General features: G+C 41.8%; 2 protein-coding genes across 4 annotated transcripts in view; one reads left to right on the top strand and one right to left on the bottom strand.

The window, feature by feature from the left end:
* The window catches only part of LOC124005681 (limbic system-associated membrane protein-like), a 1,049,544-nt gene extending 1,034,427 nt beyond the window's left edge, over positions 1 to 15,117 (top strand). For all 3 annotated transcript variants that reach the window (XM_046315131.1, XM_046315130.1, XM_046315129.1), the window contains 4 exons: positions 2,105 to 2,236; positions 2,376 to 2,496; positions 11,427 to 11,575; positions 11,921 to 15,117. In XM_046315131.1, coding sequence (XP_046171087.1) covers positions 2,105 to 2,236; positions 2,376 to 2,496; positions 11,427 to 11,575; positions 11,921 to 12,018 — 500 coding nt within the window. In that variant the 3' untranslated portion in view covers positions 12,019 to 15,117. The remainder of the gene's footprint in view (positions 1 to 2,104; positions 2,237 to 2,375; positions 2,497 to 11,426; positions 11,576 to 11,920) is intronic.
* A 965-nt stretch (positions 15,118 to 16,082) lies between these two features.
* On the bottom strand, positions 16,083 to 25,955 carry LOC124005712 (neuromodulin-like). Its single transcript, XM_046315195.1, has 3 exons — positions 25,729 to 25,955; positions 19,537 to 20,182; positions 16,083 to 16,926 (listed from the first exon to the last, which is right to left on the bottom strand). Exons 1-3 carry the CDS (start codon positions 25,756 to 25,758, stop codon positions 16,847 to 16,849), a joined length of 756 nt encoding a protein of 251 aa, XP_046171151.1. The 5' UTR covers positions 25,759 to 25,955; the 3' UTR covers positions 16,083 to 16,846.
* Between the last annotated feature and the right edge of the window lie 664 nt (positions 25,956 to 26,619).

Below are 26,619 nucleotides of genomic sequence, written 5' to 3' on the forward strand. Positions count from 1 at the left end.
AGTTAGTACTTGAAGTGTGTGTAAAGAGAGAGCAGTGTTTATCACGAGGCTGCTCAAGCCTCCTGGGGGGACATTTTTGGGTGGATTTAATAGAATCATTAATTAAGCAATACATCTGGTCATATTCATGACACAGTTGTTTCTGGACCCTGCTGAGTTATTGACTTAATATTTCCAGTTCACTTGTATAAAGAAGTTGATTTTATTATAATTTATAATTTTGGTTACACTTTATTTGGATAGTCTGTAGATCTGTAGGTGGAAACCTGCTTTTTATGGATAGTGTTTGAATAAAGTTTAGGGTAAGGGTTAAGGTTAGGTTTAACGCTTGGGTAAGGGGTTAGTAGACAGTAGAAATGTTACTGAAAGTCTGTAGAGTGACTACAGATGATCTATCCAACTAAAGTGTTACCTAGATGGCTACTGTAAGTAAGCTACCGTACTGTAGATCGTAGCTAAGTCATCATCTTCTCTCTCTAGCCCCTCAAGAAATATCTTTTCAGGTGAAGTCCAACTGCCTTAATGATAAAACGATCAAGCAGCCACAATACATTTCCATGGCAACTGATTTCAATCCTAATTTTCCAATCATGGCATCCTTTGTCCACGATGAGTGTGTTTGATATGGCTGCAGTGGCCATGCTAGGAGGACCCTTTGATCTGAGTGCTCTTTTCATAAGCATTGAACCACACCAGACAATCATAGCAAACATAAGCGTAACCATAGAGATCCTATCAAATATATTCTAATTCTATGGGCGTGGCACAGAAAGAGCTTGATACATTGGGCGTGCAGCGGTGAATGCTGTTGCTATACAGTTTGAGACTTGAAATTGAGGTTGTTCAGTACGTTTACCTTTTGGATTTAGCCAGGAACAAATCTATAAGAATAACTTGAGGGTCTCTAATAAGAAAGGAACAGTCTTCCATATCGACATCCCAGGGTTGTTACTTAATTTCACGGGTAGAAGACCTTGCTCCCTGAGTGTCAGCTCAGTTGCGGCATGCTCATTGTTTTATTTAGTTGGGTTCGGTGGCATTTGGAGGTTTAGCATTTGGGTTTTTTTTTTGTGTGTTTTTTTTTTTTTACTCAGAAACTGTCTCTGTCTTCCACACATTTACAGGGCTTGGAAAAAACATGTTAGTTATAAGGTTAAACAGGTCTCAGAAGTATTCATGCATTCTCTGCAGGCTATTGTTCCTATCAATCAATATCCATTTAGAAATGCCAAGAGAAATGTTGATACAGTACACTATTGTTTTGTTTGTGAACAGCTTTAGTCAATGTTGCCCTATGGTACTGTATGTAGCAATTGTACCGGGTATCTAATCAACCCAAGACAGCACTGCAGAGGCAGTCTTATCTGCATGCTTGGCATTCTCCTCTTCCTGATCACTCCTAGATAGATAGGCTAAATGGGAGAAACTCTGGAGACATACGTGACTAATTAAGGGAACTGCTGTTTCAGGTAAGTCCATGTGATGCTGCGTTCGAACATTTGGTCCGACATTAATTTGCTCATCAGGCTTATTGGAAGTAATGACGGATTCAGAGCCCCATTGAACATCATTGTCCTGCTTTTCCTGGAAGCTGTCCTGTTTTCCCAAATGGAGCATTCTTTGACGAAAGTGAAGTTTGAAAGAAACAATTATTATTTCAATTAAAAATCATTATTTATAACCTTGTCAACGTCTTGACTATTTCCTATTCATTTTCACTATTTCCTATTCCTATTCATGTATGTTTTCATGGAAAACAAGGACATTTCTAAGTGACCCCAAACTTTTGAATGGTTGTGTATGTGTTGACGGACTGGAATGAAGTGCCATTCTCATCATTGGCAAATGGTACTGTCGTGACGCACCACTATTCAGTTAGGACCACTGTATCGTTAATAAAAAATAGTTGTGCCACTTTATTCACTTTTTGTCTTATTTTCCTCTCTCTCTCTCTCTCTCTCTCTCTCTCTCTCTCTCTCTCTCTCTCTCTCTCTCTCTCTCTCTCTCTCTCTCTCTCTCTCTCTCTCTCTCTCTCTCTGTCTCTCTCTCTCTCTATCTCTGTGTCTCTCTCTGTGTCTCTGTCTCTTTCTTGGCCTCCCCACAGCGGATTCTCTAGATGGGGAGGAGTACCTGGATATATCAGGGATCATGAGGAACCAGGCGGGCCGCTACGAATGCAAAGCCAGCAATGACGTGGCCACACCGGACGTCAAATACGTCAATGTTGTCGTCAACTGTAAGACACTTTTTTTGAGGGGGGGGTGACTCCTGTTTCTCCTGGCCAGTTGTTTTTACTACATTGAGATCCATGATGGGTCTTTCATTAATTGATGAAAGCAATAGAACCAGATGAACTGTTGTGATTGAATCCTTAGATCCTCCCGCCATCAAGAATGCCAAGAGCTCTGAAACCCAGGTGGGCCGTATGGGGGTTCTTCAGTGTGACGCGGCCGCAGTGCCCAAACCAGAGTTTGAGTGGTACAGAGATGACAAGAGGTAAGCATTTTGTGGTTGTTTGAATCCCAGATTGCCCCTTTAATACATGTCCTTTGGTCATAATGGGGGAAGAGCCTACCCTATTATCAGAGGTGGCTGGTGGGTTGAGCTATAGGAGGCGAATATAGGAGAATGGAATAAATGGAATGGTATCAAACATATGGAAACCACGTTTGACTCCGTTACATTAATTCCATTCCAGCCATTACAATGAGCCCGTCCTCCTATAGCTTCTCCCACCAGCCTCCACTGCATGTCATGTGAAAATGTAAAAGTTGTCCAGGGAACCAATTTCACACCTGGGACAGAGAGGAAACTTATAGAGGAGAACCGTAGGTGGAAATTCGTATGTGATCACTAAGCAATGGCAACCATGTTCCTTTCATCTTAACACTAGTCATGTAATAACCTCTCGGATTGCTTCACTGTAACATATTCAGTGGCTATGCAAAGCCGAAAAGTGAAAGTGTTTATGGTAATGTTCACACTAAACAGTCTTTGTAAGCTCGACGATTGTGATAAACAAAAATTACAAACTGAGGAGCAACTTTAGTGTAAGTATTATCTGCTATTGTATTGCAGAAGTAGTCTAGGTACTCAGTATATAATAGATGATTGTTCAGATATTTAAATTGTTCACTACCATTATTTTCTAAAACGGGTTCAGTCAGCACTTTGCCTTTCTGACTCCAATCATTCCACGTCCCTTTTGATGAGCTGAGGTGATTTGATCAAGTGTGAAACGCTTTATCTAGAAACAATTGATCCTTGATTGCGATACGTATTTGGAAACCTTTAACACTCAACTTAATTATCATCCCAATTATTATTATTTTTTACAAATGCAAAAGATGCACTTACTGCATGGTGTACCGGACACCCCCGCAGCCCCTGGAAGGTGGGGGCCACGAGCTTTTGGGGGCCCTTACGCCTGTCATCGGTATCAATTTATAAAAAAAAACATAATAAATAATTTTTATTATATTTCCGTATGTACTAGGATACTAAGTGTTTGTTTCTTGGGCTTCAGGAATGTGACTGAAAATGTGCCCCAGGTCTTGAAAAATAACAAACTGTATGTACAAACTGTAGCTTCCAGGACAGGCATTAGGGGGTATCAGCAAACAAATGCCATGGTCAAGCCTACGACAGCACCAGTGCAATGACTGGAGCTTACTCAGGTGTCCAAAAAAGGTCATGTCAGACGAGAGCCTAATGGTTCTTAGGTAGTTCTTTATGAGTTTTAGTTTTAGAAAATGATCTCTCCGCAGAAGCGACAGTTACAAGGATGGTAAAAACAGCTTGATTGCTGTGGAAACATCAGGGAAACTGGACAGAAAGGAATGGTGCTTTCTGGTCACATTTCATTTGTCACATGCGCCAATACAACCGGTGTAGACCTTACAGTGAAACGCTTTACTCACAAGCCCATAAACAACAATGTGGTTTTAAGAAAATACTAACAACAAAAAAGTAAGAGATAAGAATAACAAAACAATTGGAAGAGCAGCAGTAAATAACAATAGCAGGGCTATATACAGGAGGTACTGGTACAGAGTCAATGTGTCAATGTGCGGGGCCACCGGTTTCGAGGTAATTGAGGTAATTATGTACATGTAGGTAGAGTTATTAAAGTGGCTATGCATAGATAATAACAGAGAGTAGCAGCAGCGTGGGGGGGGGGGGCAATGCAAATAGTCTAGGTAGCCATTTGATTAGCTGTTCGGGTGTCTTATGGCTTGGGGGTAGAACCTGTTTAGAAGCCTATTGGATCTAGACTTGGCGCTCCGGTACCGCTTGTCGTGCGGTAACAGAGAGAACAGTCTATGACCGGGGTGGCTGGAGCCTTTGACCATTTTCCGGGCCTTCTTCTGACACTGCCTGGTATAGAGGTCCTGGATGGCAGGAAGATGTACTTGGCCGTACGCACTACCCTCTGTAGTGCCTTGCGGTCGGAGGCCGAGCATTTGCCATACCAGGCAGTGATGCAACCCGTCAGGATGCTCTCGATGGTGCAGCTGTAAAACCTTTTGAGGATCTGAGGACCCATGACAAATCTTTTCAGTCTCCCGAGGGGCAATAGGTTTTGTCGTGCCCTCTTCACGACAGTCTTGGTGTGCTTGTACCATGTTAGTTTGTTGGTGAAGGAACTTGAAGCTCTCAACCCGCTCCACCTCAGCCCCGTTGATAAGAATGGGGACGTGCTCGGTCCTCCTTTTCCTGTAGTCCACAATCATCTCATTTGTCTTGATCATGTTGAGGGAGAGGTTGTTTTCCTTGCAACACACGGTTAGGTCTCTGACCTCCACCATATAGGCTGTCTCATCATTGTCGGTGATCAGGCCTACCACTGTTGTCATCAGCAAACTTAATGATGGTGTTGGAGTTGTGCCTGGCCGTGCAGTCATGAGTGAACAGGAGGCGACTGAGCATGCACCCCTGAGGGGCCCCTGTGTTGAGGATCAGCGTTGATTATGTGTTGTTACCTACCCTTACCACCTGGGGGGCGGCCCGTTAGGAAGTCCAGGATCCAGTCGCAGAGGGAGGTGTTTAGTCCCAGGGTCCTTAGCTTAGTGAGCTTTGAGGGCACTATGGTGTTGAGCGGTAGTCAATGAATAGCATTCTGACATACAGTAGGTGTTCCTTTTGTCCAGGTGGGAAAGGGCAGTGTGGAGTGCAATAGAGATTGCATCATCTGTGGATCTGTTGGTGCGGTATGCAGATTGGAGTGGGTCTAAGGTTTCTGGGGTAATGGTGTTGATGTGAAACATGACCAGCCTTTCAAAGCTTTTCATGGCTACAGACGTGAGTGCTATGGGTCGGTAGTCATTTAGGCAGGTCACCTTAGTGTTCTAGGGAACAGGCATTATGGTGGTCTGATTCCTCCTGGCTACTCCCCCCCCACAAATGCAGCAGTTCTGCAACATCTTTAATTGAACCTCTCATTCTCCTTCATTCCCGGCCTCATATACAGATGAACTGTATAGGAAGCTCTGGGACAGGTCGTCTGGACACTGGACAGCCAATAAATTAGAAGAGGCAGGGCTCAAGGGCCTTGAGCAACAACAAAAAACAATGTTTTGTTCATACTGGTGAACCGTTTGAGTTGCGTGGTTGCAATATCAACAGTCCCTTATCTCTGGTATATCTTGGCATGCGTCATTCAAGACTCAGTTTAAATTGTGTGCAGCACAATGGACGTACACTGGGTGCACGAACACCTGCTCTTTCCTTGACATCGACTGGCCAGGTGAATCGAGGTGAAAGCTATGATCCCTTATTGATGTCACTTGTCAAATCCACTTCAATCAGTGTAGATGAAGGGAAGGAGAAAGGCTGGTTAAAGAAGGATTTTTAAGCCTCGAGAAAATTGGGACATGGTTTGTGTATGTGTGCCATTCAGAGGGTGAATGGGCAAGACTAAAGATTTACTCTAAGTGCCTTTGAATGGGGTATGGCAGTAGGTGGCAGGCGCACCTGTTCATGTCCAGAACTGCAACACTGCTGGGTCTTTTCACACACTCCCGTGTGTATCAAGAATAGTCCACCACTCAAAGGACATCCAACCAACTTGACACAACTGTGGGAAGCTTTGGAGTAAGCATGGGCCAGCATCCCTGTGGAACGCTTTTGACACCTTGTAGAGTCTATACCCCAACGAATTGAGCATGTTCTGAGGGCAAACGGTGTGTGTGTGGGGGGGGGGGGTGCACAACTCAATATTAGGAAGGGGTTCGTAATGTTTTGTACATTCAGTGTATATTGCACTATGTCTCAGGAAAGACTATTTGGGGTGGCAGTACTCAGTATAGAAAACTGTCGGGCCGTAACCTGGACCTACAGGCCGTGGTGAAAGCATGTGCACACAGAAAAGGGGAACTTCAGGAGACCAGGTGAGTCTCTCAAGTTGGATTTCATTTACTTTGAATATTTCAGCCCATTTATGTAGGCTATTAGCCAGATAGTGGCTAAATTTATCCTCTAACCGACTACTTTTTTCCTCATTGCAGCTATAGATAGTACACTGCGTAATGGAACAATTCCTAGTAAGTGAGTGCTTTGAGGGTAGACAATGTACTATTTGGCATTAATAGACTACAACTGGAAGAGAGCAGGATGACGGCTCAGTTTATGCAGGTTCAGGTACCCTAGAAAGGACAGCTGTAGATTTTTAAAAATCTATTGGTAGCTGATTAGTATTCTGTTGTATCTAAAAATGTTTTTGACAAATCCGCAATGTTTGAATTTCCAACTTTAATTACTGAATGAGTAACATTGTTTCCACTGGCCAGCAGTCTAAAATGGCAGCATTGCGACACCGTGTATATCTTTGTGAAATGTTAGGCTTAACCTTGAGAAAATGATGACCAAAATAGCCCTACCATTAAACATTTATCCATTAGCTAAAGCAAAGGTGTGCCCTGGCTCCATAGAAAGCCTATCATCGATTTGACAAGCATGCAGCCGCTTAGACATGTTGCAATTTCAGCACCGTGGACAGCGATCGGTAGTCTACTTTGTGAGTGGCTGTCTGGCTGACACATTTGATTATTATAACGCAAACCTTACAGGGGGGCCCAGAGAAACTGCGTTACATCAGTGACTTACTGTTAGCGGTTTTATCATGTATTTCTACAGAGTTTTTTTTGTGTAACACAGCTTCCAGACAACATTATTTTTGTGTAACACAGCTTCGAGACAACATTATTTTTGTGTAACACATTATTTTTGTGTAACACAGCTTCGAGACAACATTACATTATTTTTGTGTAACACAGCTTCGAGACAACATTTTTTTGTGTAAACATTATTTTTTGTGTAACACAGCTTCGAGACAACATTATTTTTGTGTAACACAGCTTCGAGACAACATTTTTTTGTGTAACACAGCTTCGAGACAACATTTTTTTGTGTAACACAGCTTCGAGACAACATTTTTTTGTGTAACACAGCTTCGAGACAACATTGTTTTTGTGTAACACAGCTTCGAGACAACATTATTTTTGTGTAACACAGCTTCGAGACAACATTGTTTTTGTGTAACACAGCTTCGAGACAACATTTTTTTGTGTAACACAGCTTCGAGACAACATTGTTTTTGTGTAACACAGCTTCGAGACAACATTGTTTTTGTGTTCCCTCCTGGGTGTCCATTAGCTCCGGAAGTGTCGTTGTTCAGGTACTGTAAATGTGCATCGCAAAATACCTCTGTGTAAGTGTATAATTTGTGAAATTGTTTTGGGATGATAATTAAGTGGAGTGTTAAAGATTTCCAAAACCACATCACAAGGGTCAGGGCTCTTAACATATTTCCCCCGCACGACAGATAGGTTTGTGAATGTACTGTAAGGCACTAGCATTACAGTACATGAATGGGAAAAGTTTTGATTAAAAGGGAGAGTATACCTTCTTGTCAAATTGTTATGGCTAGTAGAGAATTGTGTATATTCACTAATGAATCAGCTAGCACACAGGGTCAAACCACAAACCAAAATCCAAATAACCAAGCCTTCCGAACATTACAGAAGAAATAGTCCACAGAGGAAAAATGTATTGGAAATCAATACAATATCCCCTAAACAAGTCTTTGTGAATGTTCTCACTTATATGGAGTTGAGAAAACTCGTCTTTTAAACTACAAAGAGTTTCTTGGTTACGAACATTTCTGACCACAACATTACAGTCAAGATGGCTTCCTTCTGACACACCCATTCAAACCAGGAAGTGACTATGGGTGTGGCCAGGGAGTGACCGGGCGGAGCCCACAGCCTATACACATCTCAAGGAACCATGGAACCTTGCGGGTTACAATGTTACTGTAGTTGTTTTGTTCCCCTGAATTCCTGGTTTGATTATTTCTTGAGATAAATCCACATCTCAGGGCCACCTGTTTTTGTGGATCCAGCTATATGCCATAATCGAAAATGAATGGAAAAGATAAGCACCATATAATATCCAGATTTGCTCTGCTTATCTTTTCATTTGGGGTTGAGTAATATGGCTGGATCTAAACAGCCAATGGCATGTGGACTCGTCGTCACATTAGACTACCTTTCAGGTCAGAAAACAACTGCCAAACTTTGAATTCAAACTCTAATACCTTTAAGTGCCCTTCCTTTACCTCTGCAAGTTATTCATTTATCTCCTTCAACGACTTCCTTGATGTAATACAATACCATCATTTCAAATAATGCTCAGTCAGTAGATTTTATGTCTTTAACGATTAACTTAGTGTACCTTATCAAGCATATTTACTTCCACTCTGCAAGAGGCCTGCTCCTCGACTTGTTTTCTGTAATTCCCTTTAACCTTACCAGCACTGACCTCGTCAAGACTGCCCACCACTGCTGTTACGTTTGAACTACTTTACCACCGAGATCTCCACACCATCTCCCAGTAGCATCTGATGTACAGGAATCCTCTAGCACTTATTGATACTGCAGCAATTAGCATTTCCCAAGACTGACCCGCTCGTCCTAATCCTCTGCTGGAGATACTGAGGCTCATTACTGTTGCTGCTGCTTGTTCCTTTGATCTGGAACCTCCCGGTCCTCTATTAGTCTCTAGTTTCTGATTACATCCCGTGTTCTGGCACCTCCCCTGTACGATGCCGCATGAACGTCTTCAGGGAAGAGGAGGGTGGTACAGTATAGCCTGGTTAACCCAGACTGAACACTGTACTCACTCATTGTGAACTGAAACAATGGTTAGAGTCCTCTTCACAGAACCTGATATTCCCACAATGTTGAATATGGGGAAGCGTTTTTTGTTTCTCCCCATCAACATGAGTTGCTGTCTCTACCACTTGGCAACATTTTCCATTTTCCCTGCCACGTGCAACGTCTTGTTGATTTCCTTTATCAACAGCCTGTAGACATCCTACTTCTGTCACTCACCATTTCCTGTAATAGCCTACTTTAGATGCACCCACATGCCAACTCGAGAGGCGGCGAATGAGAATGAGTCACATTCCCGTTCAAACCAGTTTCTGTACCTTTTGCCCCATCTCAGTACATGAATCAAATCTGTCCTTCTGTTAAAAAATGGTTGTGGCTTCTTAAAGTGAATATGTCATTTAAAAGACATGTGCTGCCATCTACCAGTGGGAGATGATGGTGCAATGAACTAGGTCTTATTTGGATCCCTTCCCTGGATGCTTCAGACTTCACACAGTTGCTTATGACGTAACCATAGCTGAAAATGTTGTATTCCATGCTTGCTCAACCAGGACTCAGGGGAAGACGTAACATTGTAAACGTAAATCTGTCTCCCTCCATTCAGTATGATACAGTGGGGCAAAAAAGTATTTAGTCAGTAACCAATTGTGCAAGTTCTCCCACTTAAAAAGATGAGAGAGGCCTGTAATTTTCATCATAGGTACACTTCAACTATGACAGACAAATTTAGAAAAACAAATCCAGAAAATGACATTGTAGGATTTTTAATGAATTTATTTGCAAATTATGGTGGAAAATAAGTATTAGGGGTTAGGCTTAAGGTTTAAAGTTAGGGCTACTGTTAGGAGTTAGGTTAAAGGGTTTGGGGAAAGGTTAGTTAACATGCTAAGTTGTTGCAAAGTAGCTAAAAAGTAGTAAGTAGTTGCAAAGTTGCTATTTGCAAAGATTTCAGATTTCAACAAGCAACCTTTGTATTTCTAGACATTTGCGTTCTATGCCAATCCTTCCACCCCTCCCTCCTTTCGTTTTTGCCTTGAGTAAATTTCTGTTATGTAACCATACCAAACGTAACATATCATACCAAAAGTTACCACAATGTCACGTATAGTTTATGAGACCAAGCTGTGCTGCTAGAACCAAACACAATCATCTAACTGCATGCATGTGCTCTAAAATATCTAGGGAGTCACCTGGCCCAAGTTTGATATTTCGGTCGAATATAATTTTCCATGACACGAACCACATGTATTCATTGGCCTTATCATCACCGGTGGTGTGAACGGTCCCCACCCAAGGTGTCCCTCTAAGCAGGATCTCAGCACTTTCTCAACTTTCTATTTCCCCGCCATCAGATTATGCTGTCTCATGATGTGCACTCACTTTCCTTTTTATGCAAATGCTTTATACTACCGTGTGTCAGCATAAACTCACTGCCCCCTTGCATCAGTCTCAGCTATCCTAGCACATTCAAATGTTAAAGATGGGATCAGTTTGAAGCCCTTCATACATTACCTCAAGTGTGCCTTTACAATGTATACCAAACACCTTCCTTTTACCCTGAGAACAGCCTCAATTCATTGGGGCATGGACTCTACAATGTGTCGTGCGTTCTACAGGGATGCTGGCCCAAGTTGACAATGCTTCCCACAGTTGTTTCAAGTTGGCTGGATGTCCTTTGGGTGGTGGACTATTGTTGATACACATGGGAAACTGTTGAGCTTCTTCTTTTTTTTTTTTTAAACAGCAGCGTTGCAGTTCTTGACACAAACTGGTACGCCTGGCACCTACTACCATACCTCGTTCAAAGGCACTTAAATCTTTTGTCTCGCCCATTCACCATTTGAAAGGCACTCACACACAATCCATGTCTCAATTGTCTCAAGGCTTAAAAAATCCTTCTTTAACCCGTCTCCTCCCCTTCATCTACACTGATTTGAAGTGGATTTTAACAAGTGACATCAACAAGGGATCATTAGCTTTCACTTGGATTCACCTGGCCGGTCTATGTCAAGGAAATAGTGTACTGCTGTGTCTACTCAATGTCAATAGACTCTATGATAAGGCAAACCAATGTTATCATAAATCATTACTTGCATGTCAATGAGAGGAACTGTGTGAACTTATATTTATTATTTGAAACAAGCTGACTACTACTGTATGTATTATGAAGACAAAAGTGGCGGACAAATCAGATGTCGTGAGTTTTATGCATAGTGTGCTATAATGCCTAACATGATGTGGCGTCTTGTCCAGGCTATCCAACGCCCAGGGAATCAGCATCCAGATCGTAGGGACCACAACTGTCCTGATGATCTCCAACGTAACAGAGGAGGACTATGGAAACTACACATGTGTTGCAACCAACAAACTCGGGATCCAAAATGCTAGTCTCTTCCTCTACAGTAAGTGACTTTGGAATAGTATGCATTCCCCCAAAATCTCTTAGTTAAATGTCTCTGAAATTAGACACTTTAGACAATGTTACAAATTCTAGGCCCTATTCCGTTCAGGTGTGGGCCTAGAAAATGATGTGTTACATGGTCTGACCACCAGATGTCACTCACGGCACACAAATGAATTCCTGTAGTGTCATAGCAACAGTACTGATACTCGGACATGTTAGGCATAACAGTTTATACATTTACACATTATTACATCACATAGAAATGACATATATTAAATTAAACATCAACAAAACTAATATGTTGGTCTTTAACCTCTCTTTTTCTCCCTCCCTCCCTCCCCAGGACCTGGTACGGGCCGAGACATCAACGGCTCCGCCTGCCTTTCCCAGTCACTGTGGCTCCTCCTGGCCTCCATCACCTGCCTTCTCTTCAAGTGTTAATCACACCACCAACCTACCATTGTTATTACCTACCCAGTTATTACATTGAGACTGTTTGCGTAATGTAACACAAATCCTGATGTGCTCCGATGCACCAAACTAGATAATAAGAAGATAGAATGGGCTTATCAATAAGTTTTAGTAACAAAAAAAAATATGAAATGGAGACAATGGAACAAACACTGCTTTTTCTAAGAAACATTTATTGCCATTTTAACATGCTGAAGTCTTGCTTTTCCGCTGTCATTACTCTTGTTTCGGTTGGGGTGGGGTTCATTGTATTTCGTCCAAATGAATACGTAAGTCTAAACCTCCAAGTGGCAGGGATTTCAGGTCAAATACAACAATCATGGATATCTGCGAGAAGCACTGAGACATTCAAGTTACTGTTCCTTTCCTAATGGCATTTTACTGTATTGTTAAACGAAAAGGTCATTGTAACCAGTGCATTATCAGACATTATGAACTGGGTGATTCGAGCCCTGAATCCTGATTGGCCGGCAGCCGTGGTATAACAGACCATATACCACAAAACATGTATTTTTACTTCTCTAATTACATTGGTAACCAGTTTATAATAGCAATAAGGCACCTCGGGGGTTTGTGGTATATGGCCTCCGCTTTGCGTCGTACATAAGAACAGCCCTTAGCCGTGGTATATTGGCCATATACCACACCCCCTCGTGCCTTGTTGCTTAAATAATGTGCCAATATCTGTCCAAAAATCGAAATTAAATAAATATAAAACAAAACAATAGATTTTAAACAGTTTATAATACACATTATGTCAAAGCCAACACACTCCAGTCAACATTACAGTGTTATACTTGGTATACTTCATTTCAATAGTGAAGTGATCATAACCGAGTGCCAATTGCCTCAGTTAGATACATGGCTTGCTGCCTCTAAATGAACTGCCTCATTTTTGGATGCATCAAAGGATGAGGATGCTCAATAACTGTGGACTAGCATGAGGTATGCTTTGGTGAACTACTCTTTGCAAAACCCTCATAGAAACGCTTAAAATGTGTATTCATTCTTTGTCGAAAAAGAAGACCTACTTTCAGGACCTTCTTCAAACAAAACATAGGTAATATTGATGCGTTACTGTATATAATAAAAAATCCATTTAAAAAAAGTATTTCTGTATATGATTAAAAAAACAAACTTGTTCCACCACTGTAACAAGACAAATAGTCATTATTGTTGCAGCGTATGTTGTTTGTATGATTACAAGCCACCTATATGCTGTTCGGTTTCTCTATGGCAAACTGTATTTAGCTTCAGAAATGGCCTGCCATATTAGCTTTTATCTTGCCATCGTTCTCCATTTCATTTTGAGCTACAACAGTTATACTGCTGGAATTTGGACACGAATGACGTGCTTTTCGTTTCTGTGTGTGTGTGTGTGTCTTTTCATAATGACATATGGAAATTCATAATTTATGGGTTTATTTTAAATCATTTCCGTTAATGGTGTATATACTTGAATCCAATGTCCTTATATATAAAGACAAAATTGAATATGTCCATGTTTCTAAATAGGTCTGTAATTTGTTGATAATTAACTTGTAGTGTTCCAATGGAAGCAGCCCTTTGCACCATGCAAGTAACGACCACTAGAGATCAATGTTTTTAAAACGGTTTAATCAGGTCAAGTTAGTACATTTATTGTACCTTTCCAACTAAATTGTCATTTTTGTGTTGTCTTTGAGTAGGGTACGTAGATGAATTTGGTTTCTAGAATGAAAGCTCATTGGAGAGTGACCGCGAGCGGAATGACAAAATGACAACAAAGGCCAACAAAACAGCTAGGTCTCTTGATGAGTGTCTACTGCTATTTGTCAAGTCAGTGTGTTCACAAAAACCAACCTGTAATGTAAGCAATGCTCTCTGAAATCTCATCATCGTTAAAAAAAAACTCCACTGAATTCATACTGCTTTGGAACCGTGACTGTAAAGTAGTTGTCCATCTAAGCAGTCAGAGTTCTTTGCTCGAAAACAGACTCGCTGTATGTTAGCCTTAGTGCTATCCTGAGAATCTAACTGTGTGTCATCTCTGTAGTATCAATTACCCATAAAACAATGGACGCTAGGCCTACTGTACATCCTGCCTCTGGACGATAGTTTATTAACAAAATAATCTGATTAAGAAATGAATAATCTGTCTGTTCACTTCAATAAAGGGGTATGTATTATAATTTGATGGGAATAGTTTTTACATGTCTGAATGGAAAGGCTTGTGGACTAGAATACAGTGCTGTACCCGTCTGCCTGGCAAAGCTAAAGCAGTGGGCCGGTCTTGCACTGATTGACAGTCTCCCCAGCCAGTGAGCCATCAGACGTTCAGCTGAAGTCTTTCCCAAGAGGAGGGGTCTCACCTGACTGCACTGTACCCTGCCTGTATATACAGTCCCTCATCCCTTATGACTAAGACCTTGGGACTGATGTGTCTATCTAGATTCTTACTAATAATGAACATTGCATCCCATCGCTGTATAGAATTGGCGTGTGTGTGGGTGTGTGTGTGCACGCCCTGTTGAGTTACTTTGGCTTGTTTTAAGCCATTGAAAGAGATTCATGCGGATCACCAGTCATGTACGTTGGCCACACGTCTATCCATCCCACCAAGCTATGGTTACATGTGTAACCCACCATCTTATGATTTACCTCACCTGTATATAAACTGTTTTTAGAATATATTTAAGCTGAGTCTATCCCTAAATTCACTTTGTTGATAATTACCCACTGTAGGACACAGAGGAATGTCACATTTGTACTTCCCTTTGTCATAAGAATGGAATTCCTAGACAATTATACAATCATTACACAGCAATGTCCTGTTTTTCTATTTCCTTTGATTTATGGTAACGTTTGTTTGCGATTGGTTTCTAAAAATGGTATGTAAAAGGTATACAAGAAAAAATTTCAACACAAAATACATTTGTTTGAATTCAGTGTTCTGTATTTGAATGTGGATTGAGATGTCGACGAGTAAATCTTTTTGGAGAACGCTTGAGACACAGTATCTTCCTGGTACAATTGTGTTTATCACCATGTAACATGCAAATAAAATAATATACGTATTGTTAATTCTCATTGGGAGATTTGTGTCCAATACTATACATTTCTGGAGTGCTTGAAAAACTATAAATCTGTTTTGGAAAAGGAGAGTGGTCTGAACAGTGAGATCCCAGTCATTTGCATTTTCTCACGGAAATTATAGCCTTTATAGAAGGAAAGGGGACGTTATATGTGGACACTGATGAATGGATGGAGTCAATTCATTTTCTATGAACGTTTTGCGTTTTTATCTAACTTTTAAACCTCGAGGCCCCATTTGAGGGAAAGACTCAAGGGAAAGACGACGCAGGAGGAGAGGGTGGGGGCGTTACATTGACCCAAAGTTGCAAAGTAGCATTTAAAGTGTAGTGATAGGGTTGTAGCCAAATTTGAAATTCAATTCTTGAATTCACTCATGAAGTCGAGAATTAGCATTGAATTAAATTCGTATTGTAAAAACATTTAATCTTTGTAATTGAATTGGAATCGTATATTTACCAGTTAATGGTATGTTTTAAGATTTGTTTTTAATAATTCCAACCTGTATTCCAGTATAGCTAGGCTGTCTGAACAGTGATATAATCAGCCTGAGGGAATAGAAGCTATAACTCTGAAACTCTGCAATAAGGATATAATCGAGACCCAAAAGTATAGCATTTGTTACTAATAAGCTAATTGCTGGGTAATGTTTCATACCAGGGATTCGATTCAATATATAGTACTGAAGAGCTGTTATACAACGTAATAGAAATGTAAAGCCCGAGTTAGTGGACTGCTTTCACAGTAAACACTGCATTGGTAAACACGATAGTGCTGTACTTCAGCAATATGGATTGGATCGAGACCTAAGCTGCAAGTGCTATTACACTCCACTAGATGTCTCTAGATCTCATTAATAATAATACTATTATACTCTAATTTCAGGGTTTATGTGAGTGGCTTATCATTGGCCTTCATTAGCAAATGTTTTGTTTGGCAGGTGAAATATATTCCACAACTTATGATGGTAATTGGCACATTGCTTTATTTTGAAAACAGACATTGAAACCATTTTTTTTATTTTTTCACAATTTAACTCCTCAGATTCAAACTGGACATTGCACTCACTGGGACATAGGAAAAGTGTTTTAGTTTTGTTTGTTTGATTTTCTTTTTAACATCAGTGCAAGAGTAATTCCAATTTATATCAAACTGTCATAACAACACCAAGGACATCAAAAAGAAGCCACATTTTATTTTGTATTGTGACTGTGAAAAGTTCCTCTCAGTGGAAGAGTTCCCATGCAACTTGTTAGATGGTTCATGCTAATCATGTACTTTGGAAGGGGGATTTTAGTTGTGGGGCCAACAACATTCATGTCATAGTATTCATCATTTTCTGTAAAGTCCTCAAAATCCCCTCAGACTTGTTAGTTGTATAAGTGTGGAAGGGGAAGTACCGACTACTCAAAGAACGTAAACCAAGCTTGATCAACTCAAGCAGAATATGAAAATGTCCTGTCCAGCTTTGTAGGGTTTTGAAACTCAGTTCAAAACGTGGATACGTCCAACCATCGATTCAATCATGTAAGATACGGAACATACCCAAATCATAGCACTTATAGCTTGAACCAAAAAAGGCATGTTGGAAACTCCCCCAACGTAAGGAAAATCATCGCCACACAAAAACATGACAAACAAATAAAAACGGACTGTCTTCACATTCAGAAGGAGAAGAGTCACCCTTTAAATTCATTTGTAATCGTAGTAATTTTTTTTCTCTATGTTAAACTTTCTCTTGGCCCTCCTTGGACTCCTGGTCTGCCTCTGCTTGGGCCTCAGCTGGTTGGGATTCTTCGGCAGCATCTGAAATAAAGGAGAGAGAGAGAGAGAAAAAAAATTGTGTGAGAAAATATTATTGATCAGTAAGCGGTGAGGTGGAGACCTGTTTATTCTCAGTGGACTGTGTGAAATACAGTGATCAAGAGGCTACAGAGACCCATCATAAAGAGCTCTGTATATGCTTGTGGCTGTCACATTGTTATACTTCACTTAATACTTAACATACTTACAAAAATACTTGTTTTGATGTTCCTTCCTCTCAGAACCTGCTAGGTGGGATTCCCAAGTCCAAAACTAAATCTAAAGAAATCCACCCTGTTGTTAGTACAGCTGGCCAACATCGATGATTCCCTGTGAGACTTAAGATCTAAATCAGATTTTTTTTTTTACCCTTCAGAAATACTTGTAAAAGGCATCTGATTATGAAAATAATCTGGTTTTGGAATTTGAAGTTCGTATAATTTTTTTTTTTGGGGGGGGGGGGGGGGACATTGCAAAAGTGCAACATTGGGCTTCAATGGAAGCAAAAACGTGTTGTAAGAAAACTGGAATTATATTCAAATCACATCAAAACGGATCCAAAACATTTACATGTGATGGAAAATATTGTTTAATGGTATGTTAAACTAAGTCCTATTTTGTTTGAAATAGGAAATTGATCGACTTGACCAATTCAAATTCTTGTATTGAACTATTTAAGCATTTAACTATGTACAGTATGGATAACATATTTGGTTGTCCTTTCTGGGTTGTTTTGGAGAGATTACTCATCTTTCTTCTTTATCATAAAATGAATGGTCATCAATGGCAGTATTCTCTTAATATATATATTCTTTTGATGTGTAGAAGGGACATCAAAGTTACTCCTGAAGTATTTGGTTGTCCTTATTATTTGCAGATAGATCTTGGCAGGGAAACAGTGTTTGTTCTGGCAACCCTTCAAGCCTAATGTTGCCTTTTTGCAGCACTTACCAAATTACATCTAGCTCAGAATGTTTTTTTCTACATATATTTTTTTATACATAATCACTACATCTTAAAGAATACAGGAAATATATTAAGTCGTGTACTTGCATGGATGGCTACAACATACTGCTTGTGCAGGTGACCAGTGTGGTCTCAGACGAGTGGACAGTTTATAATGTTTCAGAGGCTACTGCCACAATAATCATACCAACACACAAAAAATACTACTAAGAGATGCACTGTGTTGTGTTTGGCATAATTGTTTAGAACCTGTATAAGATGCCATTTAGGGAAAATATTTTTGGGCAAAATTGGGTCTCACAGGTTTAAGATGTATTTTCACTATGATTATTTTCACTATGAGTTGTATGACCTTTAGAAGTTGTTTTCAATCAAAGCTATTGTCCTCATTTCATGGAGGTAGTGATGTCATCCCGACTGCATTGACTTTAATCATCAGCATGACATCATCTTCGCTGGTCATCCTCTGGGAATCAGAGATGGAGCTAGACTTGTGTATGTGACTCATGATAGATGACTCACCCAGCACTCAGTATTCTCCGGCACTCAATGGGCAGGTTTCAGGTAAGGGAGTGGTAAACCATGCAATCACTTTCAACCCATCCTAGAAGATGAGCTAATGTATTATTTATTACAATTTCTCTCTCTGGGGATCAATAAAGTTGATTCCGTCATTCATTAACTCTTCATTAAAGTCTCCATCAATAATATTTCTGCGAAAGGTCTTCATTGTGTATAGACCCTGAACATTCCAGACAGATAATATAAACACCTCCACTGCTACATATTGAATACTAAAATATTTTGTTGTTCTCATTATTGTTGAGCACCCCTCCTTTCCTTTGTTTTTGCTGAAGCACAAAGGACCATCCGGACTCCACTAAAATATTGAATTTCATTTGCACTATATCCTTTACATTGGTCTTTATGACCTACATGTGTCTAGTGCTTCATATGATGGTTAGCCATTCAGGTCTTGCTTGTCTTCACGGTCTGCTGGTTTCAGTCTTAATTGACCAGTCTAAGTAATTTATCATTCACCAGTTTAAGTAATTTATCATTCGGTAAGTCTAAAAACCATGGCCAGATATTCCAGGTCTACACCAGAACGTGTAACTATGACAACCTGCAGACAGTGTAGCCTCTATGACCTAGTTTCTCCCAGTCCTGTCTAAGAGTGTGTCCCAAATGGCAGCATGTACCCTATAAAGTGCACTACTTTTGACCAGGGCCCATGGGGTTCCGGTCAAAAGCAGTGCACTACGTAGGGAATAGGGTGCCATTCAGGACTCAAAACATTGATCCTCCTGTAGAGGATTCTGCACATATTCCATTAGGTAGGCTACATCATACAGTCTGGGAGTTCTTGGACTGGAACAAGATAACCTATTGAGCCTTTCCCCTTTTCTGTCATACTGTTTAGTCTAAACTAATATAACCAATCAAAGATCATGTAAAGAGATGATGAGTAACATCTTGACATGATGTCATTTTGTACATTTGGCTCCCGGACAATTGTATTATTAATAATAAATGTATTATTCAAGCTATTGTGTAAACTATTTGGTTTGTGTTGTATTTGTAGCCTATTTCTAAGCTCATCTACATGGATGGGCATCTCAGAGACTGGGTTACAATAAGGCCTACCTTTTTTGTCTTGTGTTTGGTGAGGCTCCTCCTTATCAGCTGTCTCGCTGACAGTAGCAGCAGGCACGTCGGCTTGTTTGGACTCCTCCTGGACAGCACCACCCTCCACGCTCTTTTCAGCACAATCAGTGGAGGGGATTTGGGCAGAAACCGGAGCTTCACTGCTGTCCACCTCTTTGGACTTCTCCTTGGTGTTGCTGGGCTCTGCCTTGGCTTCCTCTTTGGGAGGCTCTGAAGGCGCCGCCGCTGCAGTGGGAGAGGCTGCTGCTGCCACAGGTGAGGTGGCTGCGGCTACGGGAGAGGTGGCGACAGGGGCAGGAGAGTTTGCTGGCTTTTCTGAGATGGGGCTTTTGGCTTGGCTTGTCTCCTCCTCTTTAACATCAGTGGGGGTTTTTTCCTCGGCAGCCTGCTCAGTCGCAGGGGGGATGTCTTCCTTCTTCTCCTCCTCTCCGTCTGCCGCCTCCTTCGCCGCCTCCTCTGGGACAGCTGGACTGGCCGCCTCATCCTCCTCTCCATCTTTCATTTTTTTCCGGAGTATGTGTCCACGGAAGCTGGCCTGGATTTTGGTGGCCGCCTTGTGGGCTTTGTCCTCTGGTTTCTTCTCATCCTGCTTGATTTCCTGGTCAGCCTCTTCATTCTTCTCAACCTTGGGAAAAGAGACAGGACGTCAAGAAGTGATGAGCATATCTAACTAACAAGAATGTCAATTGCCTCTTCAAAGAACCAAACAGGTACCCTTCCGGTGACCTACTGAATCCTTAGAAAGCTGTTGCATCCCATCCTCATGGCTGAATGCGAAAGGTCTCCAGTGAAGTGATATCAGAGGCCCATACTCAACGGGCCTGCCAAATAGTGAGTGACAGTCACTATTGTATAGCCCTTCTCTATCAACGTCCAACCAATAGCTCCTCTTATCGTGGCAGATGAACAGGTCGCATTCCACCGTGGCGAACGCCCATTGGATGTCGTTCACATACAATCCCAATGGTTCTGAAGAAGAACACTTCCAAAAGGCATCTCCAACAACACATCCCACCAACATACCCACCCACCCACAATAGACACTAGGTTATGTGTAGAAATGAAGGTAGAATAATAGGTAGAATAAAAGGTGGATTGTTCAAGGCAGAAGGTACAGTCCGAGCAGGCGGTGAGAGTGGGATGTAGATCTGAGCGGGGTTGTTCAGGTTTGGGTTGTAAAGAAGTTGGTGGTTATGACTGGAGCAGAGTTTAGGAAAAGATGAGGAATAGGAGTGGGATAGGTGTTGAAGCCTGTACAGAGCGCCAAGATGTTACCTTTTATACAGTATCTGGATCCATAGCTGGAGTGGTCCATCAAATAGAGGGCTGTGTTATGATTCTTATACATCTAATGAAAAAGAAATGAAGTGAAAATAAGGGAAATGAACAATGTTGAACTTGACAAAGGGGGAAAATAATGATCATTACATTCAACATGAATGAATAAATAAACAGATCGTATTGATTTGAATTACGCATTTGTCTCACAACAGACAAATGATGTTAATCTGAAAATAATAGCGGGAACTAATGTAAGGCGAACATAACAGGCAGTGTGGCCTGAACCAAATCAAAGAGACTGGGACTCTAAATCCATGATGTGGCGTTACATGTCTTTCACGATGTTACCCTTCTTGTTACAAACACATTTGTGGGTCTCGTTGCGTAAATAAAGCAAAAAGTGCTGCATGTGAATCAGTTATGTTTTGATGATTCATCTCATTTCCAATTAGCATTTGTTTTGCTATGTTTTTAGATACTGCCATCAGTTACTATCATTATGTTGAATGCCACTTGAAATATCATAGTCACAATAACATCAATTTTGTTATTATTACTATGATATTCAAAATGACGTACATCGTTGTTTAATTACTAGATTCCTGGAGGCTGCGTTGTGGATCCATCTTTGGTTGCTACCTCGTCAAGATGCACCGCCTTCCTCCCGTGGACGATCAAACGTTACCTTGACAACCAGAGTGCTACGTGTAAGTCATCTGCTGTTTTTGGCCAGTGGTTCCAAACCAGGAGAACGAGGAAGGTGTTGGGGGCATGTCCTGTCCACTGGGGGTACTTGAGAAGACTCATGAGACCATAGGCTTACTGGTAAAATGCACATGAGGGGTTATACAGTAACCCGAAAAAGGTTGAAAACTACTGGTTTAGGCTATGAAAGACTATATGTCACCATGATTGACATTGCACCTGACCCCTTGGGAAAGCAGCCAATAGGAAACCATAAATCAGGAAGGGGCTGGCGGTTCCACCGGTGTGTGTGTGTGTGTGTGTGTGTGTGTGTGTGTGTGTGCGTGCGTGCGTGCGTGCGTGCGTGCGTGCGTGTATGATGTTTAGGAGGAGAATATGTTTTAATCACCTGCTACCAATAAATATATAACGTTTTTTAAGCCATGAAACTGTATTATTTTTTAATAATTGAGTGAACCGAAGAGCTTTTATAGCTAATGGAGTAGTGAGATGTGATAGACTGTTCGTGTCTGGCACACCCTCACAGCCGTAATGGTACATTTAATATGAATGATCTCATAGGTGCTCACAATTGCCAAATGTTGGCCTAAGCACTTACTCAAACAGAAGAACTTATGGAGATTAAGAAGGGCAGCAGGTAACCTAGCGGTTAAGAGCGTTGGGCCAGTAACCAAAAGGTAGCTGGTTTGAATCCCTGAGCTGACTAGGTGAACAATCTGCCGATGTGCCCCTGAGCAAGGCACTTGTCCTGCTTCTGGAAAAGAGCATCTACCAAAAATGTTTTTAGGGTCCCATGTAGTTCAGTTGGCGCTTGCAACACCAGGGCTGTAGGTTCAATTCTCACAGGGGGCCAGTGTGAAAAATGTATGCACTCACACTACTGTAAGTCACTCTGGATAAGAGCATCTAATAAACTGTAATTGTAAACCGTTTTGGGAATATGAGAGATTACATCATTTTGATATTGATGGGAAGATACTGTATTTCATTGTCCATTTGGGGATTTTAAATGAGTTTTTGTTTGTTCAGTCGGGTAAATGTATTGAGATCACCTATACTTTTTTGAATAAGATCATAAAACTCATTATATTGATTTTACAACAATTTTACCACAATCAATTGTAGCCTATTGACAGTATATTGTCCATTCAACCCACAAAACTGTAAAGTCTACCTGCCATGTTATTAAGGTGGCTTCCCAAACTCGTGATGCAGACAAGTAATATGAATGGTAGGATGTCCAAGGCGATATATTTGCATATTTATGTCTGTTGTTGACCAATGAACCGACAGAAATGTAGAACATCCTTTTGAGAGACATATCAAAAAGATATAATCGGAGTTCAGGAAATGTCTTCCAACCAGATGTCTGGGGAGACAAGCCTATATCCCTTTTAAACCTCAATCACTGAAGACCTAAAAAGAACGGATGTTACAAAGCATTGGCATGTCAATTGAAACCCAGACTCCTGAGACGACTTCAGACAACCGTATTTAAACAACAATCTGATTCCATTATGTCACTCGGTGCGTGATCCTTCCATTCATTGAATGAGCATGTCTCAAAACGGTCTGGCAGGAACACGAGTTGCATTTGCCCTTTTTCGATAGCCGACTGCCTGTATATGATACACCACCAAGAAAAGTCAGGCTACAGCATCTGAAAGACAAATGTGTACATCTCGGCCCCTCAGCCACTGTCCTTGGGTCGGCAACCCCGTGTGAACCACACCCCACGGTGGGTTTATGGATGGATCTTTCAAACGGTAGCCAGCCACCATCTCCCCCCCCCCCCCACGTCAGACCGCTGTCTCAGTTTGGAAACACTTAGAGACTTTGCCACAGGATGGGAATGAGACCGCTGTCTCAGTTTGGAAACATTTAGAGACTTTGCCACAGGATGGGAATGAGACCGCTGCTCGCACAGATGCATACAGTCGGTATGTGTCCTCCTTTTGTTCTTATTCACTCAAGCAGACGTTCCCTAGCTCCTCCACATCGATGAATGCAGAGTGCTGACGCAAGGACAGAAGTATGTTGACATGCAAATGAGGTAAGCTTACATTGCTCTTATCTCAGTAAACCCACACTAACATCTGTGTGTGTGTGTGTGTGTGTTTCAATTGAGCCAGTCGATGTATTAAAAAGATAGCTTGGCTCTTACACACCAACACTGAAACCAGACAGGGAGAGGGTCAAAAGGAAAGTCGGCCAAGAAATATGTCTGTCGACAGTATGTCGAGTAAATGTATATCCTTCAGTAAATCCCATCATGATATATGTCTGGTTTTCTAGTGGATGGGGATGAGAAAGACTACAGAGGCAGACAGGCAGGCAGGCAGACAGGCAGGGTTGAAGTCTGCAGCTGAATCTCCCCCATTCTCCCTGAGCTGCTACTACCCACTCACACAGCACCACACCCTTTCATCCAGCTGTCTCCTCTCCTCTCTCTCCTCCTGCAGGAGGGGGTGGGGTGGGGGGGAGGTTCAGGTGGAGGAGAATACATTCACCTATCCGCACAGCCCCATGCCTCTCCGACGCACGCCTTATTCCCAGGACGGTGAATTGATGAGTGTTATACATGTTTTCGATGGCCCCAAGAGTGATGTTTGCAACCAGATAATACTCAATCATAATAGCCACCCTCATTTAATTAAATTAGTCTGCTCTCTCTCCCTTGAACAAAGGCTCCACAATCACGGCTGCTCTGACAGTGAGGGCTGGTGGAGCCCGTTGAAAAAGCCGGGTTGAGAGCAATCTCTCGTTGCACCATTTATATGCTTTCTGTTCATCTGTCTAAATCCCAGAGACTTCATTCATTCATTATCTAGTCCTCAAAAGCAGAAAGCAGAGAAAGGGCTGGATGCTGCATGGGAGGCGGTTTTCCCTGTGGCGAGCGTAGCGTACGATTCAGATAGCAGCATTGTGTGGAGATAGGGCTTAATGCAGTATTAAAGCTGTGTGTGTGTGTGTGTGAGAGAGAGAGTGAGAGAGATACATAGAGAGAGATACACAGAGAGAGAGATACAGAGAGAGAGAGAGAGTGAGAGAGAGAGACAGAGAGAGAGAGAGAGAGAGAGAGAGAGAGAGAGAGAGAGAGAGAGAGAGAGAGAGAGAGAGAGAGAGAGAGAGAGATACAGAGAGAGAGAGAGGGTTGCCTCACCCACTTCAGTTTAATGTGCAGCCTGGCTGAGCTAAAATGACTCATACATGCTGACATTTAAGCAGCAATCAGGTGTTGATGGAATCCAGTGCTTTATTAAGAAGCCAATAAAATCCCGACTACTCTAGATAGCTTCTGCAGATAGATAGCTCTGTGCTAATGAAAAATACCTTCTGAGAGCTACTTACATCAAGATACTATCTCACACTGTACACCTCCATGACTCACCCGTAGATTCACAACACCTTCCTTTTCTGAGAAAGGCGCTCTCTGGTATGTATTCATCTGTTTTTTCCCCACCTCACAACTATGCACCCATAAAAATGTGTAGACCTAATTGACACCATACACTTTTAACCCCAGAACCGTGCTAATCCCTTTAAGGTCCTCATTTATTCCCACGAGACACGGTAGCCAGAGGAGTTGAGTCTTAAGTCAGTGGATCCTTACCCCACCCTTTTTCCTCAAACATGCCTCTCTATCCTCTTGTTTCTTAGAGATAACACCGACATAGGATATTTTTAATTTTTTTGCGGCCAATTAGTGCATCAACTAAAAGCAGCCTTAAGGGAATAAGACAGTATTGTGCTCAATGGAGGTGGTATCCTCAGTCTTCATGTATCCCCTGATTACAGTACAAAGCAGCCAAGGCAATCACAGAAGGCAGCAAACAGGTGCATCAAGTGTCTATCAATACGTCTTTCAGTGTTTAAAGTAGTGGATCGATAATAGTATAAAAGAGCACAGCATCATGTTACAGGCTCATCTTACTGCTAGTACAGTGTGAGGTCTGGCAGCATCGTGGCTACACTCATTCAAACATAATCACATTAACAAGGCGTGTCCGTTTTGCATCCGAGACATCACTGAAGTCCCAGTGAGCCAAGAATATATTTTTTTTAAATAGACAAGCATATCCTCAGATCAGTTACGGATGTAATTAGTCCAAAAGTGGAAACATTTTAGCCACATTTTTGAAAATGACAGCTATGAATGAGAGAATCTGTAAAGAAAGCAGTTACCGGTTTTGTTCTTCTTATGCAGCACAGCATACTTGTAATATCCCTTCTCTTTTCCCTTCTTTCTTTCCTTTTTGCCTTACACTTCTCTCTCACTCCCTCGCGCTCTTGCACACGCTCACTGGCTGTACCAACAGCTGAGTCGCCTAATGCTTTTACTCATCACAATTTGCACACACACTCACTGTCTGCCTGCTCGCGCCTCTCTCTGACTTGCTGGCTAACAATGACTACAAGCCCACCCTTTAAAACCCCTCCTTCCCTTCCCCTCCCTCTGTTCACGCCGACACCCCCTCCTTCTCTCTCTGTGATGAACCTATCCCCCTCTTCTCCCTCCCCCTCTCTCCTCCACAGGCGACCGGCATGCAGCCTTGCACTGGCGAGAGCTACAACCCCACCCTATACACGTCTCCTAGTGTGAATGACTGAATACATCCAATCTGTCAACAGACAATTCCCATTCTTCTGCTTTTCTCTCTTTTTTGAATTCCCTCCATACACTGGGGCGGTGGCCCTGTTGAATAGCTTTTATATTAAAGAGGGTATTTCCTGCTTAAATCCCACTCAGTCAGTGCTGTTGGTAAAGATCAATAAATAAGCCAAGCTCCAGTCTAAATTACCTATGCCAATTCCCTGTTCTGGCAGAGACACCGGCATGTTGCTGCCAATGAGGATGTGTGAAACAGAGTGATACTGCTCACACACCTCAATTTCTCTTCAGTGCTCTGTTCACATGGAAACACTACAAGCTCTCACAGTGGCGTGGCTATGGAGGAGAGGAGGAAGGCCGGGTGTGGCAGCAGCCAGGCTCCATTCCCTCCTCTCTGCCCAAATTTGCGCAGAATCTTCTGTGATGACCAGGCACAAAGCATGCTGTGGTGAGAGCCCCCACCC

Source organism: Oncorhynchus gorbuscha, linkage group LG19 (assembly GCF_021184085.1).
Source record: "Oncorhynchus gorbuscha isolate QuinsamMale2020 ecotype Even-year linkage group LG19, OgorEven_v1.0, whole genome shotgun sequence".
NCBI lineage: Eukaryota > Metazoa > Chordata > Actinopteri > Salmoniformes > Salmonidae > Oncorhynchus > Oncorhynchus gorbuscha.